Source organism: Lepidochelys kempii, chromosome 3 (genome assembly GCF_965140285.1).
Source record: "Lepidochelys kempii isolate rLepKem1 chromosome 3, rLepKem1.hap1, whole genome shotgun sequence".
Classification (NCBI taxonomy): domain Eukaryota; kingdom Metazoa; phylum Chordata; order Testudines; family Cheloniidae; genus Lepidochelys; species Lepidochelys kempii.
Window position 1 is genome coordinate 52,602,020 of NC_136382.1, and position 13,317 is coordinate 52,615,336.

The window sequence follows — 13,317 nt, forward strand, 5'->3', positions numbered from 1 at the left end:
TGGGGATTAATTGTTTCAGTAGTTAGCTGAAACAATTTAGTTTATTAGGCATGCTTTAGCTGTTACTTCTGAGGATGGACAATCTGTTGTTCATTCCTTGGGGACAAAGCTTTCTGAGTAGAAGGCAATATATTATGGAAACTGCTTTTAGAGATCAATTCGATCCCAAACATTATATCAACCAGACCTGACGGGGAAACTCAGCTCTTTTGGGAGGTTTTCTGCTAACATTTAGGAACCATCCCCCAGATGGCTATTAACCTAGATTTGTTCGTTCCGGTACTCTGATTGCAGAAAGGAAGGCGAGAGTGTGGTTCTGTTTATGATAATTTAGTGTTTCAGTAGTTTATGTCCATCACTGCACTATACTGGGTCCTTATCATAACATGTATAAAATAGCTTCAGTGGGAGTAAAGAAGAAATTGGCAACTTGTAGGAGATGCTTTCTACCTCACATTGAGTTCAATAAGAATAAAGTTTAATGAACTTGTAGGCTCCATAATATCATATTTTTTCAAAGCGTGCTAGCCATTTGTATCCCTTTCTGGACTATCAAATGAATGCTTATAATACATCTGAAACTTAAATGAGGTCAATATAAATAAAGATTAAAGGAGAACAGAGAAAAGGCAGATCTAAGTATAGCATATGATAATCCAAAGTATTTCATAGCACCTTAAGGAACAAACAGTAAGGGCTAGATTAACAAAGAAATTTCAGTATGGTGATGCTTAGTGTCACCACACTTAACTTTTGAACCCCTAAAAAAAAAATCACTGGGAATCAGAAAGCCCGAGTACAGCATCTCGCTCCCTATACAATGAATGTGGACAGACAGACAGACACCATAGAGTAGGATTCACAGAAGCCAGCATGCTAGGAGGTTCCTCAGCTAACACAACCAATGGGAGATGCCATGCTCAAGTTGGCTGATATGTGGTAACTCCTGACACTCTCAGAGATATACACCTAAATCCAGGCTGCAGGGAGGCATCTCCTGCTTAGGATTCTCAACTGCAAATCCTCTTGGTGTTATGTGCCTATGCCATTTCACCAAGAAGCAGTATCAACAGCAGGACCTCCCTCATAATTTTTAGCTCAGTGGTGAGGGTGCTCACCTGAGATGTGGGAGATCCCCGGTGCAACTCTCCAGTCCATCTGAAGGGGGGGAAAGGATTTGAACTGAGCTCTGCCACCTCTCAAGTGAGTGCCCTAGCCACTGGGCAATGGAATATTCTGATGTGTGGCTCCCTCCATCTTCTCCTGTTGAAGCTGTTCCAGTGTGGATAAATATTTTTTTTTAAAAAGTCATTGGAGCAGAGGTACTAGATCCTGGATCTCCCATGAGTTCTTTAAGCACCAGGCTAAAGAGCCTGGGTCATGCATCGCACTGGGGCTTACATGTCTGGGCACTTTCTATGAGACTGCAGTGTGCAAGGTCAGAGGTCAAAACAGAGGTTCTTAGAGAACGTTTACTGCTAAAATTTAGGCAGTAAAGGAGTTTAGGCATCTAGAGGTTACAGGGGCAGCTGGGAGAGGGCTTTGTGAATCCCAGTGGGGCCTCATTTGGGATTTAGGCACCTGAATCCTAATGTGCTGATTTTTTTTTTTTGGTCTTATCAGAGCCCACAACTGTAATTCTGCACTGAATTTATGCCCTCCATTTTTAGAAATCCTTATTGTGGAAAGCAAAGATGTCAAACCACAGATTTCTTACGTAAAATTATTCACATCCCTTATATCTGAACATCAACGGTGTCATGATATTCATTATTTAAACAAGTCATTAGATATTTAGAAAAAAAGTTTCAGATTTATAGTTTTATCAAGTAAAAATAATACCTTGCCATTCAATTTATATTGTGTTTGTTTTCTTTAGTTAGGGAAGTGGTGGAGGGTTTTTTTGTTTTGTTTCTTTAATGTCAGGCTTCCTGAGAAATGATGAGCCTGCAGGGATTTTATTGATTTGCTAACTGTGTCACAGTCCATTTAAAACAAAACGATATGCGTTTGTGATAGAGGAGATGACAAATGTGTATGTATTGTAGGAGGAAAGCAAACTCAAGTGAGTGATGAAAACAAAAGAAACACAGAAGGCATGTGAAGAAAGCCAGTCTAAAATACAACGTTATAAATGACAGTGAGTTACTATTTCTTTCTGAGTGGTTTTAGTTGTAAATGGGGGTCTCTAATACGGCCAACAATATTTTCAGAGATTCCACAAAGCTAAAAGTTTCTTTGCTCCTTAGGGGAAAGCTAGAAAAGTGACTTAAGCTGTTCCCAGCAATTAAAAGACTCAGTCCTGAAAACAGCTACATCAAGATCACAGCTCATTATTCTCGTCAAAGTGGTAGTAGCGTGGGAGGGGATTGTTTGGTACTTTGTTTATAAATAAATGTACCAAACACTACCACACAGACTGTTATTTGGTCCATTTATGATGGGACCCAATGTTATCTCATTTCTCAAAGGGTAATTGAAACTCTCCCATTTCAATTTCTGCTTTAATTTAAAAAAAAATGAACATTCATATTTGATAGTCCCATACTAAAAAGCACATACATGTTTAGAAACAATGCACGCCACATTTACATCCACCACATGATATACTCACTAGTTTTGTACTGTTGTGGTGAATTTGAGGTTTGACTATGAAATAATTTTCTCTATTCTGGGTCACCTATGGAGTGATTTTAAGTTGTCTTTGCTAAACTTTAGTGCTCCTACCACAATGATATGTGCCTCCTACAAGAGCCTTGTCACTCTGACACCACATGTCTTTCAGAGCGATTCATCATCACGCCTGCCATTATGGCTGAACAGAGTTGTCAAAAATAAAATACAAGACAATAAAAAAGGCCAAAAGTGGATTTTATCTTTAAAAAAAATTAAAAATTGAACGCTTATGTTGCCCTGAAACCTTTAAAATACATTAGTGGCTGTAAAAGCAAATAAATTAGCAGAGATATTAGTATCCACAGATAGGTTTAAAAAAAAAAAAAAAAAGAGAGAGGAAAGGCTTAATTAGCAAGTTGATTGAACTGAGTTAGCATGTTTGTGTGTTTTATTTATACAATTGCAAGCAATCCATTTTGTCCATGGTGTCTATTTATGTTTGAGAACTGAATATGCTTATGAAGGATGTTGCATAGTAATCATTTTGTGTTTAATTTGATAAAACTGCTATGGTTTTGTCTTAGAGTTTTATTTTCTGTTTGTAGGGGGTGAGGACTACCTTCTTTTCCCCTTTCTTCTCACTAGGGATTTTAAGCAAAGAATTTTGGAGTGAAAGGAAAGTCAAAATACTAGGACATCTTTCACAAACATGAAAATGATGATAAAAATATAATGTTTTATGCTTATGAAACTTTGAAATACTTCCAGCCACAGGCACCAGCTTCCTCACTTCCCTGGGGGGGGGACTTGACCCCCACTCCACCCCTCTCCCCCAAGACCCCACCCCTACCCCGAGCACACCCTTGCCCTCGCTCTGCCCCTACCCCACCAGCGCCTCCTGCATGTCGCTGAACAGCTGATCTCAGTGAGCAGAAGTTACTGGAGGAGCGGGAAAGGAGCTGATTGGCGAAGTTCACTGGCAGGTGGTGCTGGGGAAAAGGAGGAGGAACTGATCCGCAGGGCTGCCAGTGGGTGCTGAGCACCCACTATTATTTTTCATGGGTGCTCCAGCCCCAGAGCACCCACAGAGACAGCACATATGCTTTCAGTTTTACCTGCATGTAGCGTTGCCAATTTCGGTTGGATGGATTCCTGGAGGTTTCATCACATGGCATAACATTTAATTAGAGTCCAGGGCAATCCTGAAGGATTGGCAACCCGACTTGTGTGTGACAAAAGAATAGGAGGATTTACAAATCTGTTGAGGAGTTCCAGTTCAATTTTTACTTCAGTGGAAGCAGCAACATAAAAGCTACAATAATTCTTTGCATTAATCGTTTTTAGAGACCTGTTCATCCAAGGATCTCAAAGCACTTTACAAATAAGGTATCTGGCATGCTCAAAACTCCTGTGTCAGGCTGCTAAAAGGATATCAGTGTTACAGATGAGGAAACTGAGGCTTAGGAAGTTTAAGGTCCTGATGCTGCTTCTATTTAAGTAAACGGTAAAATTTCCATGGACTTCAATGTCATCAAGATCAGGATCAGGTCCTATATGACTTGCCCAATGCCACACAGGAAATCTGTGGAAGATCCAAGAACACAAGCCAAGATATCCACATGATCATTCTTACCTACAGAAAGAACTTCCTTCCTTCTGGTCTTTGGCATTAACTTATATGGGCATCCATAGTGGCTGAGACCAATAGTCCATCTAACCCAATATCCTGTTTCTGACAGTGGCTAATTCCAGATGCTTACAGGGAATGAACAAAACAGGGCAATTTTGAGTGATCTATCCCTTGTCATCCATTCCCAGTTTCTAGCAGTTGGAGGTATAGCAACATCCAGTGCATGGGGATGCATTCCTGACCATCATGGTTAATAGCTATTGATGGACCTATATTCTGTGAACTTATCTAATTCTTTTCTGAACTCAGTTATACTTTTGGCCTTCAAAAATTCCTATGGCAATGAATTTTATAGGTGGACTGTGTGTTGCGTGAAGAAATACTTCATTTTGTTTTAAACATGCTGCCTATTAATTTCATTGGGTGACCTCTAGTTCTTGCATTGTGTGAAGGGATAAACAACACATCCCAATTCACAACATTCATGTTATTATAGACCTTTGTCATATCCCCCTTAATTGTCTCTTTTCTAAGCTGAACGGTCCCAGTCTTATTAATCTCTCCTCAGATGGAGCCTGTTCCATACTCTCAATAATTTTTGTTGCCCTTCTTTGTACATTTTCCAATATACCTTTTTTGAAATGGGGTGACCAGAACTGCATGAAGTATTCAAGATGTGGGAATAATATGGATTTATATAGTAGCATTTGAGACAGTCTGTACCCTCATGTTCATCCTTTTTACAAAACTATAATAGATCTTGTACAAGTATGACTAGTGAGGTAGCATTTGAAAACTCAGTTTGCTGATCATTACTATCCTGGTAAAATGAGCGTAGCAACAGTGCATGTAAAGTTATAGGATTCTAAACTTGGAGCGTGTCTCAGCAATGTCATACAATAGAAAAGCAGGCACAGACCACTTTCTCAAAGACAAAAAGGCAAACAAACACCTCAGCCAAATGTCAACAAAATAAAATGAACTCTCAGCTAGTTAAATGGTCACTCTTTGGAAAGAAGAAGAGTGTGAGCAAGAAATGTACATCTTGGCAATGGAACAGCTGGCAGTTCCCAAGTAAACAGACTGGCTGGCTGAACCCCATCTGGAGTGGATTCTCAAAGAGGAGGAAAAGATATAAAAATGAGAAACAGAAGCCCCAAATCACCTCACCTCTCTCCCCTCATCTCTATGCACGGCATCAACAATTCCTGTCAACAATTCCTGTCAACAAAATTGTTTTATTGTTTTATCTAAGCCAGTGTGTTTGGGCTGAAGTGTTTGGGAAACTTCATTTGGGATAACAGGGTTTGCACATATGATTTTCTACTAATGAAGTGACATACTTTCTATGAGCTTGTATTGTCCATGAGGTTACTGGACAGTACAAGACACATTTCTGGGGACAAGTCCGGGGCTGGGAATTTGCTGGTGTCGCTCTCCAGAATAATTCATGGGTGGCAGGCTGAAACACTCTTGCAGTATACCTGGGGGCTAATTTACATGCTGAAGGCTGTGTGAGCCGCTGAAGGCTGTGTGAGCCAGTGAGGAGAAAAGCAGTGTAAAAGGCACCCCAGTTTGGAGAACTGAGGGGACACAGCTGTCCAACAATCCAGATTGTACCCTGGGTAATGTCACAACATTATGACATCTGTTTTATCAACTATGCCTTTTCTAATGGTTCCTAATGTTCTTGTTAAATTTTGTGACTGTGGGTTCATATTGAGCAGATAGTTGCAGATACTTCTCTGAAAATATCTCTTTCTTGAGGGGTAACACCTAATTTAGAACCCATCATTTTGTATGCATAGCTGGGATTATTTTTTCCCAACATATATTAATTTGTACTTATAGACACTGAATTTCATCTGTTCTTTTGTTGCCCAGTCACTGAGTTTAGCGAGATGCCTTTGTAACTCTTCAGTCAGCTTTGGATTTAGCTATTTCCTTATTCATCTTCTTTTCTAGATTATTTATTAATATGTTGAACAGCACAGGTCCCAGTGCAGATACTGGATAGATGCCACTGCTCACCTCTCTCCATTGTGAAAAAGACCATTTATTCCTACCATTTGTTTTAACCAGTTATTGAGCCATGAGACAACCTTCCCTCTTATCCCATGACTGTCAACTTTGCTCAAGAGGGTTTGGTGAGGGACCATGTTAAAGATTTATTAAAAGTTTAATGACAGGTTTCAGAGTAACAGCCGTGTTAGTCTGTATTTGCAAAAAGAAAAGGAGTACTTGTGGCACCTTAGAGACTAACCAATTTATTTGAACATAAGCTTTCGTGAGCTACAGCTCACTTCATCGGATGCATACTGTGGAAAGTGTAGAAGATCTTTTTATACACACAAAGCATGAAAAAATACCTCCCCCCACCCCACTCTCCTGCTGGTAATAGCTTATCTAAAGTGACCACTCTCCTTACAATGTGTATGATAATCAAGGTGGGCCATTTCCAGCACAAATCCAGGGTTTAACAAGAACGTCTGAGGAGGCGGGGGGGGGGAAGCAAAAAACAAGGAGAAATAGGTTACCTTGCATAATGACTTAGCCACTCCCAGTCTCTATTCAAGCCTAAATTAATTGTATCCAATTTGCAAATGAATTCCAATTCAACAGTTTCTCGCTGGAGTCTGGATTTGAAGTTTTTTTGTTGTAATATGGCAACTTTCATGTCTGTAATCGCGTGACCAGAGAGATTGAAGTGTTCTCCGACTGGTTTATGAATGTTATAATTCTTGACATCTGATTTGTGTCCATTTATTCTTTTACGTAGAGACTGTCCAGTTTGACCAATGTACATGGCAGAGGGGCATTGCTGGCACATGATGGCATATATCACATTGGTGGATGTGCAGGTGAACAAGCCTCTGATAGTGTGGCTGATGTTGTTAGGCCCTGTGATGGTGTCCCCTGAATAGATATGTGGGCACAGTTGGCAACGGGCTTTGTTGCAAGGATAGGTTCCTGGGTTAGTGGTTCTGTTGTGTGGTATGTGGTTGCTGGTGACTATTTGCTTCAGGTTGGGGGACTGTCTGTAGGCAAGGACTGGCCTGTCTCCCAAGATTTGTGAGAGTGTTGGGTCATCCTTCAGGATAGATTGTAGATCCTTAATAATGCGTTGGAGGGGTTTTAGTTGGGGGCTGAAGGTGACGGCTAGTGGCGTTCTGTTATTTTCTTTGTTAGGCCTGTCCTGTAGGAGGTGACTTCTAGGAACTCTTCTGGCTCTATCAATCCGTTTCTTCACTTCCGCAGGTGGGTACTGTAGTTGTAAGAATGCTTGATAGAGATCTTGTAGGTGTTTGTCTCTGTCTGAGGGGTTGGAGCAAATGCGGTTGTATCGCAGAGCTTGGCTGTAGACGATGGATCGTGTGGTGTGGTCAGTGTGAAAGCTGGAGGCATGTAGGTACTTATTTCCCCTTGTTTTTTCCTACCCCCCCCCAGATGTTCTTGTTAAACCCTGGATTTGTGGTGGAAATGGCCCACCTTGATTATCATACACATTGTAAGGAGAGTATCACTTTAGATAAGCTATTTCCAGCAGGAGAGTGGGGTGGGGGGAGGTATTTTTTTCATGCTTTGTGTGTATAAAAAGATCTTCTACACTTTCCACAGTATGCATCTGATGAAGTGAGCTGTAGCTCACGAAAGCTCATGCTCTAATAAATTGGTTAGTCTCTAAGGTGCGACAAGTCCTCCTTTTCTTTTTTTAAAAGTTTAAGTACATTATATTCCCTTGTCCACATGCTTGCTGACACACTAAAGAATTCTAATAGAGTGGTGAGGCATGATTTCCCTTTCCAAAAGTCATGTTGACTATTGCCCAACATATTGTGTCCATCTGTGTGTCTGATGATTGTTCTTTAGTATAGTTTCAACCAATTTGCCTCTTACACTCAAAGTTGGGGTATGTCTACACTGCAGCTGCAGGTGAAATTTCCAGCTCTGGGAGACATGCATGCTATCACATTGATCAAGCTAATGAGCAGAAAGTAGCAGTGTAGCTGCAGGCAGTGGCACAGGTTAGTCACCCTCCACCTGAGCACATGCTGAAACCCTAGTTAAGTACTCAAGCAGCTAGCTCATACTACCATCTACACTGCTGTGGCTATACAGCTGCTTTTAGCCAGCTAACTCAATCAAAGCTGGAATGTGCAGGTCTTCCCAAACTGTAAATTCCCTCCAACTGCAGAGTAGACACACCTTCAGACTAAAGAAAGAATTATATCCTTGGTCACCACCAGAACTCTTAACTGACACCCACAATTTTCTGGAATGTGTGTTTTTTAAACAAATAAAAACAAATCAAACAAAAATCTAGACTCTTGGATAGCTTTCCCTCAAACACACTGGGGAAGACTTGAAGGAAGCTGATTGTTAATCCACTATCCAATTCTCCTCCCCGACACTTCTTTTAGTCAATGTGTTTATTGAGTGTTTTCTAAGAAATCAATTGACAAAAGCATTCTTGTATTCCTGAGAAGTGACCAGTTATTGTGAAATAAATGTTTTAAGACTCATGAATTGAGACAACTGATGGATCTGGTTAAATCAACACAAAACAAACAACGAAATAACACCCCTCCAAATGCCACCAAACACTAAAAAGTTTGCTGAGTGAATATTATGACAATGAATATTTTTTGTAAAAAAGGTATCTAAATTAAAAAGCAATAACGTAAGTTGAAAAAATTTCCATCACTTTGAACTGAACAAACCACCATGTTTGCTCAATAATTATTTTTAAAAAAGAGGAAAAACACCTTTCTTCCCTGTCAATAACGTCAAATAAAAACTGGAGACTAGATAGCATAATTATAAAACCATTTTCCAGGTGCATGGATTAAATGAGGATTCGAGGAAGCAGAACTTCACGTTTTGATTTAAGATACATGAGCAAACATATCAATTATCATATACTGTATACTTACCAGATGCAGGTCCATGCATGTAGAATTGTGGTCACAAGCATTGATAATACAGTCATCAACGTCCTGGTCACATTTCAGTCCTGCATATCCAGGGTTGCACAAACAATAGAAGCCGTCAACAACTGCAAGGACAAAAAAAAAAAAGAGAGTATTGTGATGCTAATTTAGAATTAAAGTGAAACATCATTGTAAAATAACTTAAGTAATGTTAAAACAGGGCTGAATAACGTTAGGGAGATACTTTTGACTGGCTTTACTCTAAATTGTACAGTATTAAATCACTTATGTCAAATCTTAAAACTTATCGCTGAAATATCTTGAAATAGTTTTTTATTCACACAGAAATCAGCTGACCTGTACCCTACAGTACTTTGCTTAAACAATTATTTATTTATTATTTCAAACGATTTATCTATGAACCATTGTCAGTTTGTGCAAAGGCTGTAAACACACCCAATTTACCGCTGAGAAATTTTCCACTGGAAACTTGTGGGTGAAGTACATAGGGTATTTTTGTTTCAATAATGGTTTTTAATAAATATGTGGACAGCAAACATCACTTTTGCAGTGATGTCTGCCTCATATTACACCATTATTTTCAAGGGAAACTTGCCCAAGATTCAGAGTAACAGGCGTGTTAGTCTGTATTCTCAAAAAGAAAAAGGAGTACTTGTGGCACCTTAGAGACTAACCAATTTTTTTAAATGTTTAAAATCAAGATTTTAAATTTGGCAGCTTAAGCTGGTTTCACTCATGATGTATTTCCATGTTTCATTGTAATCCTCACAAGCTAATGATCAGAATCCTTCCTTTTTCGTCATGAATGATATAAAGAGAGAAGTATCATCGGAGCATTACAGCTATACAAGGGACCAGTGACAGCAGTAATTGCAGTTCTTACAGGGCTGGATTTATTACAACTTCACATAGGTCCCTGGATTCTTCATTATCCCTAAGATTTACCATGTAATCTATGCTGTCACTCTGTCTCTGTACATGTAACTTCCATTACTCTCATTAAATGCTTTGGGTCTTCCATGGCAACAGCATTTTTCATCTGTCAGGAAATGCTTAGCTTTCTCTGACTCCTAGATTTCTGCAGTCATGATTCTGTACATAGTGCAGTGGAACTGAGACCTCTGAGGAGTACAAGTCAAACCCACAGGCATCACAGACAGACAAGATTTCCACAAAAGAATTGGCAGTTGGTAGCATGGGATACTTTACTTCCATACCATTTTTCATCCTATTTATAAATATACAGTAAGTAAAACATAAATGCAAACATGCTCGGAGATAATATTTTATCTGGCACACTAACTTAAGTCAATTAGCTCATTCCCACATATAAATAAATGAGATCCATAAAACTTGTTAAAATTTATCATTGTTTTGTAAACTAAAAAAAGTGTTTTACGTGCTTAGACATTTGGGGCCAGATCCTCAGCAGGTATAAATTGCTCTGTTAAAGTACATGGAATTAAGTTGTTTTCTACTAGTTGTGTATTTGTTTTAAAATGTCCACATTACAAAGGTTTAATTAAAATTTAGCATAAATGTGAACATTGCTCAGGTTCATTGTTACTTAAGCAGGACACAAATTTTATATCTACACTATATAATCAAGAAAACGGAAATTTTACATAAATCTATGTTTGGATGTTAGAAATATTGTCCAGTAAGAGGTTGTTACAGAAGGTGTATAAACTCAAGCTGTTATACTGCAGTATTGAAATATATCATGTTATTTATATCATGGTAGTAATCCCAATGAGCTAGGCGCTACTCACAGGCAGAGGAGCAAACAGCATAGCTCAGAAATAGGAGTAGGGTTTGTGCTCCCTCACTCTTGGTCCGATTCTCTGATATAACTGATTCTCTTGAATCTGGGTAGGCTGGATCAAGAGCCAGAATCAAGTGAAGGTGCAGCACAAAGCAGCTGTATGTAGCCACAGATCTGCATTCGTGTTTGTAGCAACAGGGCAAAATATGTACAATTTTATTAAATGTTCTAATTAAATACATATACAGCAATTACACCCAACAGCCCTTAACTGAGCACATTGCTTGTAGACGTTAAATCTGTCTTTGGGAGGGATTTGAAGGATGAGTGGAAGTGTCAAGGTGTCTCATATGATAGAGGCTAGCATGGAAACAGCATGCTATTACTAATATTTAGAGTCTTTATTCATCTACAGGATAATTCCTTAGCTTGTAGAAAATCTTCATGCAGGAATCATGTCTCTGACACATCCACTTCTGAAACTACAAGTAGGCCATGTGGTTGTAATGCAGCCCATTGGGTCAACCTATGGGATGGAATAGCAGCTATAGACTCTCTACTAGGTTTTGCACCACTGGATCCCCGCTCCCGCAGCCACACCTCAATGGCATGGTCTGTTCAGCACCAGCACAGACAATCTCTCTTGGGTGTAGAGGATCCAAAGGCCCCAATGAATAGCAACTCACTAAGCACCACTTCTGAGTACTTGAATGGTGCAGAGAGCTTTGGATAGGCCCTCTGCACCTGGGTGATTTTCATCCCAAAGGAGCAATCCTGTGAAATTAATGTAAAACCTCCCGCTGACTTTAGTGGGAGAAGGACTGGGCCCGTATCAATTTAGACAGGTTCAGGGCAGTGGTGTAGAACATATGCATGCACTACTTTCTTCACTTGACAGATTCCAAATGACTCAAGGTTGAGTCTCTCTTGACAAAAAACATTCTCCGTTAACCTGGAGGCCCGTGCTTGGATAGAAGTGCTAAACGCCACTGAAGTGCTGCATACTCTCCAGTGGAAATGGGTTTGTTACAGTACTGCACATTTCTGTTTCTCATGGGAAAATGGGAAAACTCCTCCTAGTTTTTGTTTTTTAAATTTTGAAACAGTTACAAGCAATATTTTTCCCAGTCACCAGATCCAAGCAGGCCATGTCTCTCTCCCTAACAGAAGACTGCCCCTTTTCTCTGGCTTGGTTTTAACACAGTTTCTTTCTTTTGTTTGTGCTTAATGGAGCAAACTCTCATTCACAATGTCTTCATCTCTTTCTGGAGAGAACTGGGAAGCTTAACAGTCTCTCTCGAAGCCACATAGCTTTTCTAACTCTGTGGTGGCAGATGACAGACTAAGGAACAATGGTCTCAAGTTGCGGCGTGGGATGTCTAGACTAGATATTAGGAAACATTATTTCACTAGGAGGGTGGTGAAGCACTGGAATGGGTTACCTAGGGAGGTGGTGGAATCTCCATCCTTAAAGGTTTTTAAGGCCCAGCTTGACAAAGCCCTGGCTGGGATGATTTAATTGCTGTTGGTCCTGCTTTGAGCAGGGGGTTGGACTAGATGGCCTCCTGAGTTCTCTTCCAACCCTAATATTCTATGATTCTACTGCTTGCATTGCCTGTGCTTTACATTTTCCCTTTCTGTCTCTAAGCAGTTTCCAGACTGTGTGCCATTTAAAGAGATAGTAACTTCCCCAGAGCCAAGGCTTAGCCTGCTTATTCTTACAGCAATTAATGAAACATTAAAAACACTTTTAGTAGTTTGTATTTATTTGTCCAGGGCATTACATAATCTTAGAACATGTCTTGATGACGCAACATGGACGATAGTTTGTTAATGCTACAGAACAGAGAGTTGTGGAACAAGCTTCTGGATTAAATCAGTTACATTCATTGCTGGAACGTAGCAGCTGCTAACCCACTGAGGGCAGGGGGTTGATTTTAATTTCCACAGGCATTGCAGAGAGAGCTATAGTAAATTCAAGTTATGGGTAATAAGCTAAAGTATATATAAAGAAAGGGAATTTGAATCTGCATCTGGTGATTTCATGACAATATGTGGTTTAGTGAAACCTGAAGGAGGCAGTTTTTGTAATTCAGAATAGACCTAACATTATTATACGTGTAGGCTAAAAATTGCAAAGCTGCCTCGAGGATTCAGATGAAGAGTTTACACTGAAATTGATGGTATCTGTACCTATAAATCTCTAAGGTAGATTCAAAAATTTCACCCTTAGCATAGTTCAGAAATGTACAAGGCAAAGTCCCTTCTTCTTCTTGCCTGTCAGTCCTGAAGGCAAAAGTGCAGTAATGCTCACCTAGAACCTTATAACAAGTAAGGCAGAAGCATCAGATGCT

General features: G+C 39.7%; 1 protein-coding gene across 1 annotated transcript in view; it reads right to left on the reverse strand.

Annotated features, from left to right (window-relative positions):
- Window positions 1–13,317, reverse strand: part of LOC140908685 (EGF-like photoreceptor maintenance factor) — a gene marked incomplete at its 5' end in the record, with an annotated part of 102,992 nt that overhangs the window by 53,983 nt on the left and 35,692 nt on the right. Inside the window, one exon of the mRNA XM_073336354.2 lies at window positions 9,181–9,302. Within this exon, the coding sequence (XP_073192455.2) occupies window positions 9,181–9,302 (122 nt within the window). The remainder of the gene's footprint in view (window positions 1–9,180; window positions 9,303–13,317) is intronic.